Source organism: Sparus aurata, chromosome 11, assembly GCF_900880675.1.
Source record: "Sparus aurata chromosome 11, fSpaAur1.1, whole genome shotgun sequence".
In the NCBI taxonomy this organism is placed as follows: domain Eukaryota; kingdom Metazoa; phylum Chordata; class Actinopteri; order Spariformes; family Sparidae; genus Sparus; species Sparus aurata.
In genome coordinates this window covers 33,466,534-33,493,161 of record NC_044197.1, presented here as the reverse complement: position 1 = coordinate 33,493,161, position 26,628 = coordinate 33,466,534, and the positions used below count along the sequence as shown (strand labels likewise).

At 41.6% G+C, this 26,628-nt stretch overlaps 1 protein-coding gene across 2 annotated transcripts in view; it reads left to right on the top strand.

Moving 5' to 3' along the window:
• sass6 (SAS-6 centriolar assembly protein) overlaps positions 1 to 26,628 on the top strand; it is an 83,514-nt gene that overhangs the window by 37,368 nt on the left and 19,518 nt on the right. For both annotated transcript variants that reach the window (XR_003986019.1, XM_030434157.1), the window contains exons 7-9: positions 13,610 to 13,729; positions 13,866 to 14,057; positions 26,148 to 26,342. Coding sequence is in view for 1 of the 2 variants with exons in the window: in XM_030434157.1 (XP_030290017.1) it covers positions 13,610 to 13,729; positions 13,866 to 14,057; positions 26,148 to 26,342 (507 nt within the window). In the remaining variant the exon portion in view is untranslated. The remainder of the gene's footprint in view (positions 1 to 13,609; positions 13,730 to 13,865; positions 14,058 to 26,147; positions 26,343 to 26,628) is intronic.

Sequence of the window (26,628 nt, the reverse complement as noted above, 5' to 3'; positions counted from 1 at the left end):
GCAAAAAAAAATTTAGATTTGTCATCTCCAGCGAAGTCTGCGAGTTGGAGACCTCTCTTTTCCATCTCTTTCTGTATATGTTAACCAGGGACTTTCATCAACGCTGTACACACCTTTGGGGTCACAACTGCCTCTATTTCATTGCTCTGCCATTTATCCCAGACATTCTCCAAGCTGAGCTTCACTATGCCAAATATGTGAAGGATAAATGTCCCTTGTATAATGACAGGTAGCTGCAGTGCCCTCACAACATTCTCGTGCACAAAACTCCCCTGGCTGCCTCCATCTAGCAAGCAGCGGACCATCTTCCTGCTTGTGGGCCCTACATCCCATGCCTTGGCGGTTTGTAGCAGCACAGTGTTCTCATTGTCAGGCTTGCGCTTTACTGCTCGAGGAATTACTGAAGAAATAACAAGTTGGGGTGCCTAATTTCTCACCCAAATGGCTGCATGATGCCTGTCTCCACATGTGGCACATGATCTGCCCTTTGACCTGCAGAACCTTGCGATTTCTTTGGGTCCCAAACACACATAGCACCTTGTAGCTCCCAATTATGTAATAACGCCGCACTTTGTAATAATCTGCCACATTTTGTGATAAAATTCTTGAACACAATATGTTATAAACTTTGCTACATTTTGTAATAAGTTCTTACATATTGCGTCAGTAATTACAAAATGCAGGTGTTGCGATTTTTTTAATCAAGAAAATGTAATTTGTAATTAAAAAAAATTTAATAATTTGGTGTCCAATGTAATAAACCACCAAAATGGATGTCTTAATTAGAAGAAAACATTATACCATCAGAATGACAGAGTGAATCGTAAATATGAATTCATTTTAAAAAGTAGTAGGATGTTTCATTGGTCAAATCTAAATCAAATATAACTGAAAATGAGTGTTACTGGCACGAACATTAACGGTGCACTGAAATGTTGGAAGACATACACATGCAATCTTGATTATTATATGCAAATATTTTACATGATTGAAAGCAGACAAAACACGAAAACAAATATGGAACAGAAAATGTAAAATGTAAGTAGTTGAACTACATAGCTTAACTACAATTTGCTGTAACTTACTGGTAGTTAAACTACATTCATATTTTGCGCTGCGTCAAGTATTTCAACTGCTTTTTGGGTCATTTATTGTAGTTAAACTACTCAATTTACAAACTACAATTTTGGCCCATAACATGAAATATTTTTTTTTATTAAAAAAAAGACCTATATAATATACATTTTATTTTATTTTTCTTTGGAAAAAAGGCATGAAACATGTCATGACATGCTAAGCCAATGCTGCCACTGATTGGCTTGCCCTGGCAGCACTCAAATACTTCACACAGAGTGGGTGGGTCTTTGTGCCAAGGAAGGCAGGCCTCATATGGCACAAGCACGTCATGGACAACCCTCCTGCTACCCCTGATGCACCCCGAACACACCAGCCCAACCATGGCCATTTTTAACATGTACATGTTGGATAGTTTCGAAGAGGAAAAAAAAAGTGACAGAGCAAGTTGAGGGAGTATCTTATACAGCTCCTAATTCATTCAAAAAATAAATGGATAAATACATACAAATAAATAAATACCTTCCCAGCCTCCACAGTTTATCATCCCCCAAACATTCTCAATCTCATGTCCACCCACCTCCCAGAAAGCCAAAAAAAAAAAAAAAAGAAAAAGAAAAGGAAACAAAAAGGGAAAACACAATCGGTTAAGTAAATACATAATAAAAATAAAAAGGCTCTTGTAAACAAATACCTTAACAAAAAAATACATATTATAAAATTCATAACACATTGATACAGCATCCTACACCTTCACATAGTCAAAACAATTAGGCAAGGCTGGTAAATCCCAAATACACACAGTGTCGTCTACCTTGGCAGAGACCACATTTCATAATAAACGGGACATTACCCCCAATCCAAATCCATGTCACTGTCACTCAAACCATAGCAGATAGAAAAGAACACCAAATGTTTTCATATTTGTCCACAGAGTTTGTGTTACAGTATATGACTCTTTCCAGTTTTGCTATTTTGGTGAGTACATTGAACCAGTCTTGGATAGTAGGAGCTTAAGTGTTTTTCCATTGACAAAATAACAACTTTTTAGCAACTGTGAAGGCTATTGCTATCCATTTATTATTAGACTGATTCGTAAGCCTGGATAGAATACCCAGAAGACAAACAGCAGGATCCGGTTCTACAGGAGCTCCAGTTATTTTGCTCACACACTGGCAGACCTTGGTCCAGAATTTTTTGATTAACCTACAGTCCCAGACCATGTGCAGGTAGGTCCCCTCTTGGGCTGTGCACCTCCAACACAAGCCAGTTGGTCTAAGGCCAGTTCTGTGTAGCTTTCTAGGAGTCCAATGATATCTATGCACAGTTTTGAGTTGTCTTAACTTTAGTGAGAACTCCTTAGATACTGTGTGTGCTTGGATCCAGATCTGATTCCATTCGCCTTCAGTTATTTCACAACCTAAGTCTTTACTCCACAGAGCCTTAGTTGCTTTAAAGTTTGATGTTATTTTGTCAATGAGTTCTTTGTATATCCAAGGTGTATTTATTTTAGATTGGTCATTACCCAATACACATTTATCCCAATATTTTGCCCTCGGAGGATCCTTACATGGATTCCTTAAAGTTACAGTAGCACTTCTTAGTTGAAAGTATTTCCACCAGGCTAAGCAGTTTAGTGAGATTGCTGTATTCAATTCTGAATATGATTTGAATTCGACACCAGTATACAGGTCTGCAACCTTTCTAATGTCACTTCTATGGAACTCCTTCCACTGAATTGTCTTTCTACCAATAGTTATCAAGGGGTTGTTCCAGAAAGGTAGCCATGAAGACTGCAACACTGTTTCTTTAGTGAGTTTATGAATTGATCTTCAGATGGAGTAAATATAACTAAGACAGGGATGGGGCTCATCTGTTCTCTGCTGTTTAATATGCAAAGCATTCTCCAGAACGGCAGGTGACATAAAATGTTGCTCAATACTAGCCCATGATGGTCTAGGATAGGGGGATCTGACTGTTCTTAAAAACGTATGGAGTGTGAAAGCCCAATGGTATAGCCGGAGATTAGGCAAATTAAATCCTCCTTTCCTCTTTGGTGTTTGTAGAGTTACTAAACTAAACCATGCCTTTTTCCCACTCCATAAGAAAACTTTAGTAAGTTTATCGATTGTATTATAAATGTTATTGGGTATTTGGATTGGCAGCATATTAAGAAGATAAAACAATTTGGGGTACACCATGATTTTTATTTTTATACACCATATGTTGATTTATTTCATGCTAAGTTAAATGAGTGTAGTGAGTATAAGTAGTTGCTCAAGCTACTTTTTTTAGGAGTAGTTTTACAAACATTTCTCCAGGGGTACAAATGTAGTTTTTTCAAACTACTGCCAGGCTGAACTACATGTAGTTTTACAAGCTACGCTTTAAAGTATCTTCTCAAACACTGCTTATAGGATATGTAAAACAAACCCTCACAAGAGTGAAAAGTAGTCTACAGACAAGAGCTGACAACGTTTTCTCTAAATTCTAGCAAAGAGAAAGTACATAAAGGGGTTAATCTTTTTCCTTTTAAGCTACAGGTAATTTTTTATAAGAGGTTTACTAACTGATAATGTCTAAATTCTGAACACAATTTACCAAATAATTCACAGAATGTTTTATATGAATAAATATTACCATTCAGATCCATTACATCATTTACAAAGATAATGCCTTTTTCAACAAAATGCTCCCACAAAATAGGTAATCTATTAATCAGCATATTAGAATTTGTTGCAAAATGGCATCCACAGACTCAGTTGGAAAATACTGGAAGTCTAGCCATGCCTGTATCATATCGTTTAAAAAAGGTGATAGGTTTACAAACATATTTTGCAGACATTGAAATGGGGTTTTTGACATTTGTGCAAACATGAATAAATTGTACTTGAATATTGGGTGTATACTGTATAAGAAGCATGAGGAGCTCCAGTTGGCATTACAATATATTTTTTGTACCTAAGATGCTTTTAGGACAGATTCAGTGCCCTGAGATTGATTAATTTGACACCTCCTTCATCCAAAGAATTATATAAATATTTTCTCGTAATCTTTTCTGGTTTATTATTCCATATAAAATTAAAGACTAATTTAACATACTTCTTTGAAAAACCTTGTCAGGGGATGGAAGAGACAATAATAAATAAGTAAACTGAAAGGTACACAATGAATCAACAAGGGTGACTTTCCCAAATAAAGATAATGTTGTTGATTTCCATGGACATAACACTTTTTTTCATTTTTTGAAGTTAATTCTCAAAGTAAATTTTTACCAGTTCATCAGTCCTTTTTGGAATATGAATACCAAGTATATCTATTGGTCCATCTGATCACATCAGTGTTGGATTACATGAAAGTTTGAATGTAGTTCCATGTAGTGGGCCTAATCGCAAAATAATAAAACTCCATAGACACTCTTTAATGATATTGAACCACCACACATAAAACAAATACAAACAGGCCTACTAATAAACCTCAAATGATCCAAACAAGAAAACGGTAAAGATATAAAAAAGACAAACACACGACATGAAATAAAATAAAAATTGGGTGGTCAGCAGAGGCAAAGCCACCTTAACACGTGTGTGGAGGCCATCATTTATGATACAAAATATCTTCCTCACTTATATGGCAAGCAAATCAAATCCCTCTTTTCCTCTTTCTATAATCATTCTTACATTATTATCCTCTTTGTCTATGAGTAGCCTAAACTTTTCAGTCTCCTGTCATACAAGACCACCATAGTTAAATGGGCATTAGTAATACAGTCATTCAAATACCCAAAGATTGTTTCTCTCTTTTTTTCTCCTTTTATCATTGAATGTGTGGGTGGTCTAGTTGGGGCCAAACAGCCACGGTGTGATTTCTTTATCCTTGAACAGTCTACCATTTATATAAAGTTTATCTACAATGAGTCTTACCACATCTTTCTTCTCCCGTACTCTTTTAATTTGGTGATCAACTTTCTTCTTCGTGCCACAATTTCTGGAGGGAATTGGTCGTTCACACCATACGGCTCACCTGCCAGGTGTTTGCTGAATCTTTTAACAAGAGCCTTATCCTTGAATTGTTCAAACTTCGCCATCAATAAACAAGGCTTTCCTTGGTTTTCTTTGTTTCGTTGGAGCCTATGTACACAATCAAACTGGATTTTTTCCACCATCTCCACATCCATCTGTAATTCGTTGATTAAGAACTGTTTCCGCATTTTCTGCACTTCTTCACCTGAAGTTTCCGTGATCCTGGAGAAAATCAAATTATCCCTCATAGATCTGTTTCTGGTTGTTTCTAGTTTGGTGCATGTGGTTTAAAGTATGTCAGTTTTCTTCTTATATTCATCCAGCGCATATGAAATCCGAGGTCTACTTCAGATCTTGGACATCTTGCCGCAGCTCATCCAATATATCCAGCTTTCGGAGTCTTATTTCAATAGAGGCCAACAGCTGGTGATTTACCTAGGCAGAGGGTGGACTATCCAATGAGTTTGATTTCAACCAAGATCCAGGTTTTTGTCATTTAGAAGAGGTCTCCTTCCCTTTGTCCTGATCTTCCTTAATCACCAGGCAGGTGTCAGAGATAACAAAAGATTCAGTCTCGCCAACCATCTCCGTCCCCTTTTCACATTCTCTATCTTCAATCATGTGAGTGAGTTCTGGTGCTGTGTCGAGCGGCAGCCAGCTTTCTTTTTCCACACTTTTAGCTATTTTTTATCTATTATCTTATTAATTGTTTATATTATTGTTTTGCTGTGTTAACCTTTCCAACTATGTTTGGGAACTTTTTTTCCAGTTTTTTTTGTCCATGTGTCTCTTTCTTGGGACAATTTTTCCCGACCGTGTCTCTGTCCGGGCGCAACCAGATCAGCTGTTGTCGCTACAAACATCGGCGCTGATGCGGGTGTGTGAGGTCGCTGGCTAACAAAATAGATCAGCTAGCGGGCCTGGTGAGGACTCAGTGGGTGTATCATGAGGACATTCCAGACTCTAACTTTGGACAGCTTTCAGACTTTTCGGGCAGACAGGAGTCACCGTGAGAGTGGCAAGAGGAAAGGTGGGGGACTTGCTGTTCTTGTTAACAACAAGTGGAGTCATTATGGCCACGTTAATGTAAATAGGGTTTCCGTAGGGTCTTAAAAAGTCTTAAAAAGTCTCAAATTTGACAATCGCAATTTTAGGCCTTAAAAAGTCTTAAATACGTCCATATTTTGCACATAGGTCTCAAATTACATTTAGTTAGGTCATAAATATGTACATTCATTTACCACTTCCGTCGTTGCCCTTTTTGTTTTTATTGTTTTTGTTTCGGGGAAATGTGTTGGTTAGATTCACAGTCAGTGGCATTTTGCCAACAGCCCGTCGGAATTTATCGCCACACTTCACCAGTTCCGAAAAGACTTCGACTGCGGAATCTGCTTCAACTATGTAAAGGTTTGTATTTAACAAGTGTTGGCTTGAACATCCAGAATTCAGTTGGTTAAAAGCCGTACTTAATAATGAATCTGAAGCGCAGTGCACGCTCTGCAAGAGGACCCTCAAACTGGGCACACTCTGTGTGAAAGCGCTGGTGTCACACAAAATCGGAAAAACACCGGTTAATTTTTTCTCCAGCGAAGTCATGCTATTACACACTTCTGTATGCCTTTGTCACCAGTTCCTGGTCCAAGTTCGTCCACTTCTGCAACAGATTTAGTTATTTTTGAAAATAATTCGGGGACTTTATTTTTCCTTGCTTTTTTGTACTTCGTGTAGGTCTAAAAATTCATTGAAAGTGGTCTTAAAAAGGTCTTAAAAAGTCTTAAATTTGACTTGTTCAAGGCTGCAGAAACCCTGTGTAAAGGAGTGTATGTGCAGCCTGGACATTGAACTGCTTGCCCTTAGTCTGCAGCCATATTATCTGCCGAGGGACTTCTCACACGTAATCACTCTGGTTGTTTACATTCCTCCGACTACAAACGCGAGTGACGTCATCCACACCATGGTCGCGGGAGTCCAGACTCAGCACCCAGATGCATTCATTGCATTATCAGGGGACTTCAATCACATCACTCTGGCTGCAACACTGCCCACTTTCAAGCAGTTTGTGGACTGTCCCACCAGGGAAAACACAACACTGGACCGACTGTATACCACTGTTAAGGAGGCTACAGCTCCACTGCCCTTCCTCCTCTTGGAAGATCAGACCAAAACCTCATCCACCTGCAACCCCCGTATAAGCCCCAAGTCCAGCCGCTTCCTGTGACCACTGGGACTGTGAGGAGATGGTCACGGGGACTGATAAAGCTTTGCAGGGCTGCTTTGAACTAACAGACCGGGAGTTGCTCTGTGATTCGCATGGCGAGAACCTTGATGATCTCATGGACTGCATAACGCGGTACATCAACTTCTGTGTGGACAGTGTTGTTCCGACAGCGACTGTACACTGCTTCTCCAATAACAAGCCGTGGGTCACCAGAGACATCAAGGTCCTGCTGAATGAGAAGAAGAGGGCCTTCAGAGATGGGGACAGGGAGTAGATGAGGAAGGTTCAGAAGGAGCTTAAATAGAGGATCCAACAGGGTAAAGACTGCTACAGGAGGAAGCTGGAGCACAAACTCCAGCAGAACAACTTGAAGGACGTGTGGAGCAGCATGAGGAGCATCACTGGCTACAAACCATCTGGCAGCCAGACAATAGGAGGTGTTATTGAACGAGCCAACGGGCTGAATCTGTTTTTCAACAAATTTGATGAGAGGACTCCGGACTACCCCTCCCCCAACTCCTCTACAACCATTCACCACCAAACCTCCAGCCCTGCTGCCCCCCCTCCCCCTCCGTTCCTTCCTGACTACGCCCTACCTGTCCTCTCCCCCCCACCATTACCTCTCCCCACCCCCATCAACACACACGGCAGACAGACCTCAACAGCAGAGCAGGTGAGGAAGGAGCTGTGCAGACTCCGCCTGGCAAAGGCAGCAGGTTCCAACGGTGTCAGCCCGAGCGTCCTCAAAACATGTGCAACCCAGCTATGTGGAGTCCTGCAGCACATCTTCAACCTGAGCCTGTGTCTAGAGCGGGTCCCTGTGCTGTGGAAAAACATCCTGCCTGGTACCAGTACTGAAGAAAGTGCGTCCCAGCACCCCCAACGACTACAGACCGGCGGCGCTGACGTCTCACCTGATGAAGTCCCTGGAGAGGCTGGTCCTGTCACATATTCGGCCTCTGGTCAGCTCATCACTGGACCCTCGTCAGTTTGCCTACCAGCTGAGACTATGAATGGAGGACGCCATCACCTTTCTGCACCACCGTGACTGCGTCCACCTGGACAAACCGAAGGCACTGTGAGAATCATGTTCATGGACTTCTCCAGTGCGTTTAACACCATCCGGCCTACTCTGCTTGGGAGTAAGCTGACAACAATGCAGGACCCTCCCCTGGTTTCTTGGATTACGGACTATTTGTTGGGGGGCCACAGTGTGGCTGACACTGTGGTCAGCAGTACTGGGGCTCCACAGGGAATTGTCCTTTCCACCCTGTACACCTCAGACTTTCAGTGCCTCTCTGATTCCTGCCACCTGCAGAAGTTTGCGACTCTGCAATTGTTGGCTGTGTCAATGAGGGAAAGGAGGAGTACAGGAGCCTTGTGGACTCCTTTGTCGAGTGGTTTGCAACTAAACATCTGCATCTCAACCCCACCAAGACTAAGGAGCTTGTGGTGGATTTTCAGCAGGAGGAAATCTGCCCCCAAACCCATCTCCATCAACGATGTGACTGTTAATGTTGTCCAGGATTACAAATACCTTGAAGTATACCTGGATAACAAACTGGACTGGGCAAAGAACACTGAGGCTGTTTACAATAAGGGCCAGAGTTGAGTCTATTTCCTGAGGAGGCTCCGGTCACTCAATGTATGTAACATCATGCTGATGACGTTCTACCAGTTGGTGGTAGCTAGTACCATCTTCTTTGCTGTTGTGTGCTGGGGCAGCAGGCTGAGGGCAGCAGACAACAACAAGATCAGCAGGATCATCAGGAAGGCTGGTTCCGTCCTGGGGGTCCAGCTGGACTCTTTGGTGGTGGTGTCTGAGAGGAGGATGCTGTGTAAACTGCACAGTATCCTGGACAACAACGCTCACCCTCTCCACCAGGTGCTAACCGCGAGCAGAAGCACCTTCAGCAACAGACTCATTCCCCCCTGGTGTAACTTAGAATGCTTGAGGAAGTCCTTTCTTCCTGTGGCCATCAGACTCTATAACTCATCTACCTCCGATCGCTAGAGGGACAGCGGAGACACTGTGTCCTGAACGAATGTCACTTTATAATTGTTTAACCAATTCTCACTTTATCACTTTATTTAGTTGTACTGTACCTTAGTTAATTTATGCTGATAACAAATGCTGCTACAATTTTCATCACTTTTAACACCACTTTACTCAATCGCTCCTCATCACTTATTTAGTTTTTACTTATTTTAGTTCAGTATATGCTGCCAAACTGCACTGTGCATATTGTTGTATATTGTATGGCATTGTGTTTGCATTTTTTTGCCTTATTTTATTTTTATCTTCCTCTATTTTATTTTATTTATGTTTTTTTTTATTTTTACTCTAATCCTGCATTACTTTCACACCTTTGTATTGTAACTGTTGCACAGAGGTTTTAATTTTGAGCATAGTAGTTACGTTAATTACTTGCCAAATACAGCGTCCGCGTGTTGCTACTCGCGCATGCGCATTCTTCATTCCTCTTCATGTACAAGTTTTTCTTGAGGGCATATAATTTGAATAAGGAGCCAGATGAATTTCAATCTCTGGGAGGGGATATTTGATACCCCTTTGCCATGGCGACAGGTGTATAATCTGTCATATAATTCTATTACAGATACTAGGGATGCACATTTTACATTTTTTTTATGACCGATAACCGACGCTTATTAACCGATTAATAACCGTTATTACACGGCTCTTCTTAATGCTGCAGAAAGCTCCATTCACTTGAAAGTGGCCTTTTTGCCTCTGATTCGCGTATTTCGTATCACTCCGCGCTCTAAAATCTTTGCTCCGCAAGTAGTCCCGGTCACTTATCACCGCAGCGTCTTCGGTTGCTAAGTGACGTCAGCTGATCTGTAGTCTACTTCATATGGGGAAAAAACTACTCCTATTATATTTTTGGTAAATACGGTGATTTCGAGTCTTGGCAAAAGGCTGAGTTGTCATCAAAGGTCAAGAAAAGAAGAAGAGGAAAGCAGCGAAGAGGGAGAAGCGAAACGGCATCAGTTTGGCGAACTATTTCTCTGCTGAAAAACACTGTGAACGCCTGAATGGTAACAAATAAATTGTAAAAAGACATACTGTGTGACCTTTTTTTTCGTGTTGGCAAGTAGCCGTGTAATAAGCGGGATAATGTATAGAACGGCGGTCATTATCGGGAAAATAAGTTCCTTCAGGACGGTTCGTCCTGTTGGGACTTATTTCCCGATAGAAATAAGCAAATAACCTCATCTCCTTTTCGGTCGAAATTGTCCCACACAGAACTCCTTTTTGCTCACTTCATTTTTGCTTTGAAGTGGTCTGTGGCGGAAAGCACGTAAAGGCACGTGTGGCACGCGTCAACATGTTCCTATGAGTTGATTGACAAGTAGCTAAAAAAGATTTAACCGATAGTATTAATCGGTCAAAGTTCCCGTTATCGGTTAACGGTTAAACAGTTAACCATGTGCATCCCTAACAGATACTAAATCACAATATTTCCAGATTAAAATTCAGTATAAAATTTTGCCCACAAGAACAATGCATTGCATTTGGGGGTTACAAGAGGATCAAAACTGTTGTTTCTGTAAAACTGAAATTGAAGATATGTTGCATCTTTTTTGGTTTTGTCCATATGTCCATATGTGGCTATGTTTTGGATGACCTTGGAAAAATGGTTAAACTCCCTTGTGTTGTCAATGTGCCCTTGAACAATAATCTTTAGTGCATCAAGCAATGGATGTCCAAATGTTTTAAATACAGTTATTTTACTGGGTAAGAGATTTATTTTGTGAACTGAAAGGAAATTTTTTTTGACATTGTCACTTTCTCTCCTTTTGGAAACATTATTTTAAATTTTATTTTAAATCTCTGTAGTCTCTGTAAGCCTCTGCGAGTTCGATCACTGCCTCGACATCTTCCAGCAAAGTGTGTTCCTCCACTACGCTGTCAAGCTCGCACAAGCTGTCCTCCTTTGCTGACAATACGGCCAGCATCTCTCGCACACGGCCAACGTTCAGGTCTTCCTTTAATTCAGCCTCCTAAATTGTCCTGTATTAAACAGATTTGATTCTTTTTTCATGAACTATTTAGAACTGAAGAAGAATGTTTTCAATCCTTTAAAGAAGCTATTGGCAACAGATACTGTAACGATCACCTATATTAATATACAGTTGGTTGCAGACTGCAACCTAACAAAATGTTTGATGCTGAATGACATCCATCCATCCATCCATCCATCCATTTTTGTCCGCTTATCTGGGGCCGGGTCGCGGGGGCAGCTGCCTGAGCAGGGACACCCAGACTTCCCTCTCCCTGGACACTGCCTCCAGCTCTTCCGGGAGGATCCCAAGGCGTTCCCAGGCCAGCTGAGTGACATAGGCACACCAGGGTGTCATGGGTCTTCCCCGGGGTCTCCTCCCGGCGGGACATGCCAGGAACACCTCCCGAGGGAGGCGTCCCGGGGGCATCCGAAACAGATGCCCGAGCCACCTCAGCTGGCTCCTCTCGATGTGGAGGAGCAGCGGCTCTACTCCGAGCTCCTCCCAGGTGACGGAGCTCTTCACCCTATCTCTAAGGGAGCGCCCTGCCACCCTGCGGAGGAAACTCATTTCGACCGCTTGTATCCGGGATCTTATTCTTTCGGTCATGACCCAAAGTTCATGGCCATAGGTGAGGGTAGGAACGTAGATTGACTGGTAAATCGAGAGCTTCGCCTTTCGGCTCAGCTCTCTCTTCACCACGACAGACCGATGCAACGAATGCATTACTGCGGCCGCTGCACCGATCCGCCTGTCAAACTCACTTTCCCAGGGAGGCTGAGGAGTGTGATCCCCCGATAGTTGGAACACACCCTCCGGTCCCTCTTTTTAAATAGGGGGACCACCACCCCGGTCTGCCAGTCCAGAGGCACTGTCCCCGACTGCCACGCAATGCTGCAGAGACATGTCAGCCAAGACAGCCCCACAACATCCAGAGACTTGAGGTACTCAGGACGGATCTCATCCACCCCCGGTGCTTTGCCACTGAGGAGCTTCCGGACTACCTCAGTGACTTCGGCTTGGGTGATGGATGGGTCAACCTCTGAGTCCCCAGCCTCTGCTTCCTCTATGGAAGGCGTGTCAGTGGGATTGAGGAGATCCTCGAAGTATTCCTTCCACCGCCCGACGATGTCCCCAGTTGAGGTCAACAGCTCCCCACCTCCACTGTAAACAGTGTTGGTGGAGGTCTGTTTCCCCCTCCTGAGGCGCTGGATGGTTTGCCAGGATTTCTTCGAGGCTGACCGGTAGTCCTCCTCCATGGCCTCCCTGAACTCTTCCCAGACCCGAGTTTTTGCTTCTGCGACTGCCCGTGCTGCCGCACGCTTGGCCTGCCGGTACCCGTCAGCTGCCTCACGAGTCCCCCGGGCCAGCCAGGCTCGGTAGGACTCCTTCTTCAGCTTGACAGCAACCCTTACTTCCGGGGTCCACCACGGGGTTCGGGGATTGCCGCCGCGACAGGCACCGGAGACCTTACGGCCACAGCTCCGGACATCCGCGTCAACAATGGAAGTGGAGAACATGGTCCATTCGGACTTAATGTCCCCAGCCTCCCTCGGGATCTGGTCAAAGCTCTCCCGGAGGTGGGAATTAAAGATCTCCCTGGCAGAGGGTTCCGCCAGACGTTTCCAGCAGACCCTCACAATACATTTGGGTCTGACAGGTCTGTCCAGCTTCCTCCCCCGCCAGCAGATCCAACTCACCACCAGGTGGTGATCAGTTGACAGCTCAGCCCCTCTCTTCACCCGAGTGTCCAAGACATACGGCCGGAGGTCAGATGACACGACCACAAAGTCGATCATTGACCACGGCCTAGGGTGTCCTGGTGCCACGTGCACATATTGACACCCTTATGCTTGAACATGGTGTTTGTTATGGACAAACTGTGACTAGCACAGAAGTCCAGTAACAAAACACCACTCGGGTTCAGATCGGGGAGGCCGTTCCTCCCAATCACTCCCCTCCAGGTAACACTGTCGCTGACCACGTGGGCGTTGAAGTCCCCCAGTAGAACGAGTCCCCGGTTGGAGCACTCTCCAGTACCCCTCCCAGGGACTCCAAGAAGGCCGGGTACTCTGCACCGCTGTTCAGCCCATAAGCCGAGACAACGGTCAGAGTCCTATCCCTGACCCGAAGGCGCAGGGAAGCGACCCTCTCATTCACTGGAATGACATATTCAATAAAAGTTTTTTTGTAAAAATATCAGTTATCACTGTTCTTAACAAATATTAACAAAGAAACACTACTTAACACCTCTGTATTTCTTTCACAGACTCTGTCTGAGAAGACTAAAGAGCTGGACAAACTCCGCTCAGACTGGACTAGTCAGACCAGCTGTCTGTCCAGCCGTCATTCTCTGGAGTTACAATCAGAAAGAGGAAAGGTGGTAAAGGTAAGACAATTGACATGCATGGACTACTTTTTAGATTGACGGAGATTGAAACAGGGCAAGTATTGGCTATACTTTTTCTCTACAGTTGACATTAACTCTCTTTGTCTCTTTTTCTTTGTCTTTACGGTGTTTTCAGTTACAGAGCAGGCTTCAGCAGCAGACTGAACAGCTCCGTCAGGAGCTGGAGAGTGCACATAAGAAGAGCAGCCAACAGCTTCAGAGCAGGCTGTCAGAACTGGAGGCCTCCTGCAAAGAGCTAACAGAGAGGAAATACAAGAATGAGTCTGTCATCAGAGACCAGAAGATCAAACTAGTAGGAGTTGAGGAGGTAAGTGAAATATAGAGTGTGGGTGAGGAATGCCTGGGAATTTCTGCATTTCAATGTCACAAGACCTTTGTTGTACATTTTGTTGAGCTGTGTGCATACATTATCCTAAATGTTTCCAACAATGTTATGAACAGAGAAAACCACAATTTAACAAAAAAAAACGTGTGTTTAATTTGGTTGCCTGTTGAAGTCATTACCTGATCCAAGAACATGTGGGTCTGAGATGAATTTTGATCAGCAGTGCTGTTTGTTTAATGGTGTGTTCACCACCAGCAAAGTATTTGTATTAATACACATTTCACACACAATGTTTTTCACCGCAAATTTACTGTGCATTAGAAATACAGAGCAGTGGCACATTGAGGGTCTGTGTGTATGTTACCAGGTTCCAATTTAAATTTATTTTCATTTTTTAAATCAGGGTTTAGAAAAAAAATTACTTTTTGAGTTTGAGTTCTTTGTGCTACATCGATTTTGGAAAATGGAGTGCTGATGATGAATTGAGGAGTCTCACAGTCTGGAGAATGAAGCTGGTCTGTACTTGCTTGGTATGGCAGCAAATACTTCTGTATGTCTTGTCAGATGGCAGCAGTGTGAACAGACTGTGGCTGAGTGGGTGTTGTTATTTAGTATCCACTGACTCTGTGCAGACATCTCACTTCAATATCAGTGATGCTCTGTAGATGGTGCCTGTGATGTTCTGGGTGGCTTTAATCAGCTGCTGTAGAGCCTTCCTGTCCTGGGTTGTGCTTGTGATGTTTTCAAGATTTTTGACCCACGGTTCGATACAAACCTCGATTTTTTTTTCTTTCTAAATTAAACATTTTGTTTATGTAACATTTCAATAACTTATGTATATGATACTTGTCTGATAGTACCAGAGGTGCAGTATTGTGGAGGGCGTGTCTATCCGATGGTCTGTTAACGGCACAGATCCCTCACTCAACTTAATACAGAGAAATGTCCCACAAAACAACGTTACAGAACCAAACAAAGGTAACGTAGTAACTGTAAGTGTCTTTGGCAACAAGTTAAAAATACCACAGCTGTACGTGGAGAAGCGTCCTTCCTCCCGCCCGTCCTACAGACTCCTCGTCACATTTCTGCCCTGCGTCTGTCACCGGCAAAAAATCTTTACCTCACCGAGTGTTTCTGATGAAAAAAACATCTCCGCAACGGTCAGCCCTCCGGACCGAGACTTCAGTGAACTTTACCCTGGAAGACAGTCTCCTTCGGTTTTGATTAACAGGGGAGACACCGGGGAAACCCCTTGAAAACACACACACGTCATCATCCGTCTCTTTAGGAGCTGCAGCACTGGCTTTCTGGGTGAATTACGCAGCGGTTCGTCTTTACAGCGCTGTAATATATGTCTGTGTATGTATATGTGTGTATATATATATATATATATATATATATATATGTATATATGTATGTATGTGTGTGTGTGTAAATATATAAATATATATATATATATGTGTGTGTATATATATATATATATATATATATATATATATATATATATATATATATATATATATATATATAAATAATTAGGGGTGTCAACGTCTACACGTGTAAACAGGTACACGGATAACAAATCATAACCGTTTAGAAAAATCAATAACCGTTTACATGTCTTTTTTTTCCCTCCTCCTCCTCCTCGCTCATTTCTCATCAATATATATACTATTCAGGGTTTCCTCTACATGTAATTTACTGTGGCGCACCGCCACGGCAAAATAAAGGCCGCCACACCTTAAAAATTCAGGCATAAATAAATCTAGTGGAAATATTTTACCGTCGTCTTCCACCAGTCTTTGACGTTAACTAGCATGTTGGATATTTAGCTTGATAATTGGCTAGAGGATTAAAATGGTCACTTAGAGCAGAGTCCTGCACGGGTCACCGCATCCGACCCGTTTTCCGACAGTAGCACAGATTACATTCCGTACCAGAGCCGACCCGCTATAAATTGATACAGACGGCTGAAGGAAAATTGGACGGACGCAATTTTTTAAAAGTGAAAGTGAGATAATGTTGCCTGAAAGCTTCAGATAATAACATTAACTAACTATACGATTAAATGTTCCCACTAGCGCAGTTATCCGCATACATAATAGATGAATGGGGCACAATGTTACGTTGATATAAAAAAAAAAAAAAAACGCAGCCACAGCCAATGTGGCGTCACGTCACTTCAAGTTGACTGGGGGACGCGATGGCGGCGGTCAACAAGCGGAGCACTGTGTGTTTTTTGAACAAACTGCCAGTGGAAATCAAGTTGAGTGGAGGCTATGTCAGGCAAAGTTGGCTTACAACAACAGCACGGGATCCATGCTAAACCACCTGCGATGGAAACACCCGAACAAGTTGGAGGGAGAGACTGCTGCTGGCATCGGTGCTACCGCAACTGCGATAGAAGAGATCATAAATCTCCGACGTGTAACCGGTTACACGTCGGTTAGAAGCCCCGTTTACACCTGTAGAAAAAATTGTAAACGTTGACACCCCTAATATATATATATATATATATATATATATATATATATATATATATATATATATATATATATATATATATATATATATATATATATATATATATATGTGTATATATATATATATGTGTATATATATATATATGTGTATATATATATATATGTGTAATATATATATATATATATATATATATATATATATATATATATATATATATATATATATATATATGTGTATATATATATATATGTATATATATATATATATATATATATATATGTGTATATATATGTATATGTATGTATATTTTTATATATATATGTATATTTTTATATATATATATGTATATGTATATATATGTATATGTATATATATGTATATGTATATATGTATATATATATATATTAGGGGTGTCAACGTTTACAATTTTTATATAATTTGTATATATATATCTATATATATATATATATATATATATATATATATATATATATATATATATATATATATATATATATATATATATGTGTATGTATATATATATATGTGTATATGTATATGTATATATATATATATGTGTATATGTATATGTATATATATATATATGTGTATATGTATGTATATGTATGTATATATATATATATGTGTATATGTATGTATGTATGTATATATATATATATGTGTATATGTATATATATATATATATGTGTATATGTATAGGTAGATATATATATATATATATTAGTGTATATGTTATGATATATATATATAGTGTATATGTATATGTCTGTATATTATATATTGTGTATATTGTACTATTGTATGTATATAATATATATGTGTATATGTATATGTATGTATATATATTAATATGGATATTAATGTGTTATGTATATATTATACTATTGTGTATATGGTATATGTGTATATATATATAATATGTATCTATGTATATGTATATATATATAATGTGTATATGTATATGGTATATATTATATATATATATATATAGTATATGTATCTGTATATTATCTATATATATGTGTTAGTATAGTCTATGTATAGTATATATCTATATGTGATATATGTTATATGTATATATATATTATATATATGTGTCTATGAATAATGTATATATATATATATATGTGTATATGTATATGTATATATATATATATATGTGTATATGTATATATATATATATATGTGTATATGTATATGTGTATATGTATATATGTATATGTATATATATATATATATGTGTATATGTATATGTATATATGTATATATATGTGTATATGTATATATGTGTGTATATGTGTATATATATATATATGTGTGTGTATATGTGTGTATATATATATATATATATATATACACATGTATGTATATATGTATGTGTATATATGGAGAGAGAGAGAGAGAGAGAGAGAGAGAGATTGAATGTAGCCTACCGTCGCTAGTTAGAGCGTATGGTATTTGTAGAGGCTGTTGCCTGATGTTGATATGACTAGATATCATGTTAAGATGTGGAAACTAATTTGTGTTGAATTGCAATAGAGTAATAGCCTACACCAAATAACTTGTCTCTCTCACTCTCCCTCACACACGGGTGCACACATTAAAACATGTAACACACACCCTTACTCCCGGTGTTGGGAATAGTTGCAATAAATACCTGTATGATTTTTTTCAGGAAGAAAAGCCAATTGCTTGGTCTATTTAACAGGCCTGTCATTTTTGTTATGCATTAGTTGGTGTCGTTGTTTAATAATGCAGAATTATTATTTTTATTAGATTGCTCGATTAATCGATGGGATAATCGGTAGTTGATTCTAAAAATATTTGACAGCTGCAGCCCTAGTTGAAAGTGAGTGGCTGAGATGACAAGCAAGGAAAGGACCAGGAAGTATAGGGAGAGGCTAAGTAAAAATCCTCAGCGGAGAGAAAACATCCTGAGAGTTGCAGAAAGTAAATTTGACAAGCTACCAATTGTTAATTTTACTTAAGTTGTACTAAAAATGTGACTGAATTAAATACAGAGAACAGTAGTTTTAACCTTTTATCCTGTATAGCTTTTAACTTAAAACATTTACCTTTTTATTTTAGTGAATTTTAAGATACATTTGAACAAGAAAAGTAATAAGCCAGGTCAATTTTGTTTACATGTTCATGTTATGTTGCTAAATGTTACGATGGCTCCCAAGTCTTTTTTATGGGAATGTTGGTTTCTTCTTCTTTCATCTGAATTCATTGTACAAAAAACATTTGACCTTTTAGTTGTAACTTTATTTTAATTAATTTTTAATGAATTTGAACAAGAAATAACAAATGTGACTTCGTACAAAACAGGGGCTTACTGGTATTTTTTGTTGTCCAATGGTGTGACGGAATGTCCTGTGGTGTGACAAACTGAATTATAAGTGGAAAAGGCATTTTAATGCACAGATTCATGTAAAAAGTGTTTAATAGTATAGTAATGATATCATCACTATGCATATATAAGGATGGAATGAAGCTTCATTAGGTTTTATACTAATTATAATGAATATAATCTAGACGTTTGGGTTAAGTTCCTATGTGTGCATCTTATAGGAGGATAATAACATGATTGTGAATTTTTGTTGGTTACTTTTGATGCGGGAAAATGATTAGGACAAATTGATAAGGATTGTGCATATTTGTGTTATCTGTCACACTATCTCTGAATTAAATATTAACATTAAATATGTTGTCACACCGGTGGACACCGGTGAATATTTAGGACTACCACACAAAAAAGTTAATAAAAGGCAAAATAAATAAGGAATTAGAAAGGGACACATTCGATTTTCACTGAACTTTTGGCAACTCTTCTCCAGAGACTGAGAGAAGACGAACACCTTTCTTTTTTTCTTTTTTAAACTTTTACGGCACTTTTTTTGTGATGGTTTTGCTAGCCCTAGCAACGGAGGGTCAGGAGCGCATCACTGAGCGCATTGTTTATACACGCGACCAGCTGATTGCGCTGTCTGAACCTGCACTGCTGCCCGGAACCAGGCCTGAGGTCCTGAAGGAGCTGCGGAGGAGACGCCGTGGCTGCAGAGCTGGAGTCAAACGGAGGGTGAAGAGGAGGGGACACAGACCGGCTGTACCGGTGATCGTCATGGGAAACGTGAGGTCTCTGGGGAACAAGACGGACGAGCTCGCCGCGCTGATTAAGGCTCAGAGGGAATATCGTGAGTGCAGTGTGGTGTGTTTCACGGAGACATGGCTTCACTCAAACATCCCGGACCACAGCGTGGCGATTCCCGGCTTCAGCACTGTTCGGGCGGACAGGGACGTGACAAACAGCGGAAAGAAGAAAGGAGGAGGGATTGCACTGTACGTGAGTGAGAGGTGGTGTAATCCCGGACATGTTCATGTGAAGAAACGTCTCTGTACCCCGGACATTGAACTGTTGACTGTGGGGATGAGGCCTTATTATTTGCCCCGGGAGTTCACATCCGCCATCATTATCGGTGTGTACGTTCCTCCTTCAGCTGATGCAGCGCTGTGACGTCATCCACTCCGCTGTTGCCCAGATACAGACGCAGCATCCTAATGCATTTATTGTCATCACTGGGGATTTTAATCACGTCTCACTGGACAAAACCCTCCCAACATTTCACCAGTATGTTGACTGCCCCACCAGAGACTGTAACACACTGGATCTGTTGTATGCAAATGCTAAGGATGCATACAGTCCCACAGCCCTCCCCCCTCTTGGAAGATCTGACCACAACCTGGTTCTGCTGACCCCTAAGTATATGCCTCTTGTTCAGCGGCAGCCTGTCCACACTAGGAGCGTGAGGAGGTGGACTCAGGAGGCTGCTGACGCACTACAGGACTGCTTTGAGTTGACAGACTGGGATGCACTTGTTGAGCCACATGGAGAGGATCTCGACAGCATGACCGACTGCATCACTGAATACATCAGGTTCTGTGAACACACCACCATGCCAACCCGGACTGTACGCTGCTTCCCTAATAATAAGCCGTGGATCACCACTGACCTGAAAGTCCTTCTTAACAAGAAGAAGAGGGCGTTCAGGTCTGGAGACAGGAAAGAACTGAGGAGAGTGCAGCATGAACTAAGGGATATGCTGAGGGCCTGTAAAGACGCCTACAGGGGGAAGCTGGAGGCCAAACTCCAGCAGAACAATGTGAGGGATGTGTGGACTGGTATGAAGCAGATCACTGGGTGTAAGGTGAGCGGCAGACAGTCATCGGGCAGCCTGGAGAGGGCAAAGGAGCTGAACAGATTCTTCAATAGGTTCAGCTCACAGCCTTCTGTCGTCTCCCTGACACCTCCAGACCCCCACACACCCTCACTGCCCCAAATGCTTCCTCCCCTCCCCCCTCACTCCACTGATGTGAGCTCTCCTCCTCCTCCTCCTCCTCTTCCACCTCCTCCTCCTCCACCTTCACCTCCTCCTACACCTCCTCGTCCTCCACTGAAGACACCGGCAGCCTACCCCGCATGACTGTGACTGCAGGCCAGGTTAGGAGACAGCTGGAGAGACTCCACCAGCAGAAGGCTGCAGGCCCTGACGGTATCAGCCCCAGGATCCTGAAGACATGTGCCAGCCAGCTGTCTCCTGTCCTACAACACCTCTACAACCTGAGCCTGGGTCAGGAGAGAATACCGGTGCTTTGGAAGACTTCCTGCCTGGTTCCTGTTCCAAAGAAGTCGACACCATCAGACCTCAATGACTATCGACCAGTGGCCCTCACATCTTACGTCATGAAGGTGCTGGAGAGACTGGTTTTGGCCAACCTGAGGCCGCAGGTGAGAGCCCTGCTAGACCCTCTGCAATTTGCTTACCAGCCCCACTTGCGAGTTGATGACGCTGTCATCTACCTGCTGCAACGAGCCCATTCACACCTGGATGGTGGAGGAGGTACTGTGAGAATCACATTCTTTGATTTCTCTAGTGCTTTTAACACCATTCAGCCACTGCTACTGGGGGAGAAGCTGCGGGTGATGGGTGTAGACGACACAATGATCTCCTGGATTACTGACTACCTGACAGGCAGGCCACAGTTTGTCCGTATGGGCAGTGTTCTGTCTGATGCGGTGGTTAGTGATACAGGAGCTCCACAGGGGACTGTACTGTCTCCTTTCCTGTTCACCTTATACACCACTGACTTTCAGTACAACACCGGGTCGTGTCACCTGCAAAAGTTTTCTGACGACTCGGCTGATCTATGAAGAACTGTGTGCTCTTGTACACAATTTAATCACAAACACATTGGTTGTATAGATACGAGTGGTGAAAACACAAAATCAACTAGAGCAGTGGTTCTCAACCGGCGGGGCCCGCCCCCCTGGGGGGACACAGACACTCTCCCGGGGGGGCGCGAGTAGGCTAAAGGATGGGAGGAAAAAAAATAAATCTGGAAAAAAAATAAATATTAACCCCTTAACGCCTATTGTCGCTAATTCGCCTCAAACCGCTTCTGTTCAGAATGCAGCTGAGATAGTGCATGTGTTCACCCAGTGTCGGTTCAATCCTCTTCGATACGGACCTAGGAACGTTTTGCAATCACTGGTTTCTCGTAGGACCAGTCAAAGTGGGAGCCACATTTGGTTGACGATCATGGTCACTTCCGATTTTGGCGCTAGCGAATCGAAGCGGTAAACGCGGATGGATTGTCTTATTTGAGGTAAGGTATAGTAAAAAAAAAAATACATGTCTACTTATTGTTTGTCTATTGAGCTAGCAAAAGCAAAATAGAGTATTTTTTACTGATCTTTTTGAAGATATTTGAAGTTTTCTGTTCGTCGCGAATTCGCGACGTTCGTCCATATTGGCCAAAGCGGTTCGTCGCGAATTCGCGACGTTCGTCCATATTGGCATAAGCGGCTACATGTAAACTATACTATATTTAGATGGCTCTCAGCAGTCACACACAATTTCTATAGCAAATACAATTCTTGTAACTCTTTGTAATCATTATAGAATTAGCATGTTGTTATATGAATGCAATTTTTGCCGTTTATTTTTACTCAGGAGAATATGCATGCATCCATGTCACCGTGAGAGCATGTTGTGTATACGAAATAAAAACGTCTGCACTTTTCAATAGTGTTTTTTTTAAACACCAGGTGACCGCAGCAGCAGCAGTGATGACAGCAGCACTGAAGAAGAGAATGATGCACTTCATAGCGCAGCTACTCCTGCAAGAGCAGCTGCTATAAGAACAGAACAATTAATCTAGTACACACACATACATGCACATATATTTTTAAATTGTTGTTTTGTTATCATTGTCATGTAGTGTTGAATGTCTGTCATGAAACCAGATTACAATTTGAATTTAAAAAGTATGTTGGCATTAATAAAATCAATTTCATGCCTCAGATGGAAAATGTGTTTTAATTACTACTTTATTACTTTTTATTCCTTTAATGCCTGTTGTCGCTAATTTGCATCATACCCAAATTTATAACTATTCTATGTGCTACAGTCAAATTTATCATCTCCATTTAATTTAGTCTCTGCTTGAAAGCCAAAACACATATAATAAATTTTTTAACATAACTGCATATAAATTCAGGCATCAAGGGGTTAATAATCACGAAAATTCCCCCCATGTCGAAATGCAAGTGGTTAAACTATTATAACATACAAACAAATCATCCTTCTGGCGACTTTTTTTGTTAAAAGCGACTATCGACAAATCTAGCGACTTTTACTGGTTTACTTTTGTGGTGTTTGGAGACTCTGACTTGAAAGCACGTATCACTCTGCAGTTACTGTGCTCAACGAGCAGCGGGTGCTGCCGTGAGTCCCTCCCACAGGTGGTCAGTCTCTCACTAGCCTCGCGCAGCAGTCCAGCCTGCAGTCAGAGCAGAGAGGAGACACACACCACTCCGCGTCCAGGGTGCAAATGAATCGCGGATGCGCATGGCCGCCGCCGTTCCCGCCCTGGTGTACAGAGCGAGGTATAAATGTACCGTATATTACCAAATAATAGCCGGGTTTCAATTAACCACAGGGTCCCCTTTAAACGCCGGGTGCAGGTGTATATTTTGATAAATATCCGCCGGTTCCAATTAAATGCTGGGTCTAATTATTGGGGGGGCCCAACTGCAATGAACCAGCTTTGGGGGGGCCCAGCTTGCAAAAGGTTGAGAACCCCTGAACTAGAGCATTCATCTGACCCATCAAAGAAATAAGCAAAAGTGGTTACCTGTGTTGAATAAGTTTATTTTTTAGTTTATTTTTAATAAATAATTAAATTATAAGCTAAATTGTGATAAGAAATTAAATGGATTTGGAGGGTACATCATCAATTCATCATTAGTTGCAGCTTTAAGGGGAGACATGGCAGGCAAAAACATTTTGGGCTATTTTGCCTCCATAACATGTGTCTTTCAGACTAGTGGAAAGAAGAATCTAAAATACACATTTATACAACTCTCCCTACATTCCACTCATGCCAACGATACACAGACAGCTGGGTCACTCACTGCTGCGAGCGCAATTTTTTTACTTTCACTTTCATTTTTGGAGCAGTTCGGATATTTACATTTTGCCGGCTGTAGGACAGAGTCCTGCACGGGTCTTATTTTGCAAACCCGTACCCAGCTGTATCCGCCATACTAAAAACCGCATCTGACCCGTTTTCTGACAGTATCACAAATTACATTCCGCACCGAGCTGACCCGCTATAAATTGATCCCGACGCCCGACCCGCACCCGAAGCAAAATTGGACAGACACATTTTTTAAAAATGAAAGTAAGTAATGAAAGTGTGTATGAGTGTGCGCGCGCCACGTACAGCAGTGGGGGGGGGGCAGAGCTGACTGACCGGCAGTGAGAGATGCTTTGCTGAAGCTGCAGCGCGAAACACAAGTTACAGATTTTTCCACTCACTCTGAGACTGTGGCGGGACAAATTAGACCATGGCGGGCCGCCACAGTCTAAGTAATTAATGGGAAACACTGAAATGTATATGTGTATATTTCTATGTATATACACTACTCACAATAAGTTTGGGATATTGTGAGAGATTCAGTGGATTTCATACATACGGTGTTTGTTTCACTTCAGAGATTTTTGGGATAGGGAGGCAATTGTATTGGGGTGATAGACACACCTCATTTTGTGTTTTCCATGTAATGGTCTCACTGTGTACAGTGTGCCTTACATATTGGGGCCAATACCAAAAAACTAAAAGACAACCCTTTTCAATGTGGCATCAGTTTCAGCATTCTGTGGGTATAAAAAGCTGGTATTGTCAGTAAGTCATTCCAAGTTCATCATTCAAACAGCCATGAACACACGACGTCACTTAACGGACGAGCAGCGCCACGTGGCCATAGCGTGCCTTCGGGTCGGTGGCGGGCAGTCAGATGTTGCTCGTGAACTTGGTGTGTCTCAAAGTGTCATCAGCAGACTTGCATCAAGACACAGAACTACTGGCAGAGTTCGTGACAGACCCAGGAGTGGAGCCCCACGAGTGACAGACTGCAACGATGACCACTACCTAAGGACCTATGCACTCAGACACCGTTATGCAACTGCCACACAGCTGCAGGCCCAGTTACGAGATGTGAGGGGTACTAGGGTTTCCAGACAAACCATTCGAAACCGACTCCACCGCTCTGGCTTGAATGCCAGACGACCGTTGCAGGTGACTCCACTGACACCAAGACACCACCGTGAACGTTTGCAGTGGGCACAAGACCATGTGACCTGGACAATGCAGCAGTGGTCTACCGTCCTGTTCACTGGTGAGTGTCGGGTCACCTTGCACAGAAATGATGGTCGTCAGCATTGCTGGAGAAGGCGAGGTGAGCGATACGCCGAGGTCAACATGGTCCCCAGGGTTCCCTTTGGTGGAGGAGGTGCAACAGTCTGGGCAGGCATCACCAGTCAGCGCAAAACGGATTTGGTTATTGTAGATGGCTCAGTCACTGCACGTTCTTGACCTGGCAGAACTGCGTGTAGCACTTGTGGAGGAGTGGAACGCATTGCCTCAGAACAACATCATGAGGCTAGTGAGGAGCATGAGACGTCGCTGTCAAGCTGTCATTGCGGCAAATGGTGGAAACACCCGCTACTGACATTGTCAATTTTTGTTATTTGGGGCTATCCTTGTTATTGTCTACTTTTTTGGGTAATAAATATTAAACTAATGAAAATGGTGTATCTTCTCATTCATTATTAGTAATATCAAAGGGAACTTTTACTTATTTCATCAAAATTCAGACCAAATAGTAAAAGCACTCATGTAAATAACAATATCCCTAACTTATTGTGAGTAGTGTATGTATGTATATATGTGTATATGTATTACATTTATATGTATATATATTATGCATGTATGCATCTATATATGTATATGTGTGTGTGTGTTTTTACGAGATCTAAAAAAAACATCTATAACATTACCAGGGAGGCTCCAGGTGAGTTATTCTTACTATGATATTAACCATGATGTTTTCCTGTCAAGACTGAAATCCAGGGCTCGTGTGGTGGGGTGTTTACTATTCTTTGTCTAACTGTGTAGATGAATAATGATTGTTCTTGACAACAACAATTGTTGTGTGTGTAGGAGTGCCAGCATTTGAAGCAGCAGGTCTTGTCTCTAAGGAGGGAGAACAGCACTCTGGACACAGAGGTTCATGAGAAGGAGCGTTTGGTGAGCCAGCTGCAGATGAGAGTGGCTGTTCTAGAACAGGAGATCAATGACAAGGACCAGCTCATGTGCCGCACAAAAGAAATGCTGGAAGCCACTCAGCAGCAGAAGGTATGAGCTGCAACTTCCAATGCATATATTTTTTTTAATTACTTTCAAAGCTATATTAGTTCAAGAAAGACCAGCTCAACAACAGTAAATTACAGTTAAGTAAATTCAACATCTTCTATATGGGATACAATCTTGCTTTTTTTTGCATTTTTATTCATGGTAAATGGTCTTGAATTTTTATAGCGCTTTTCCAGTCTACTGACCACTCAAAGCGCTTTACAATACTTGACACCCATTCACATTTTTGTACAAAAGCGACTTACAGTAATTCATACAATCATTCATA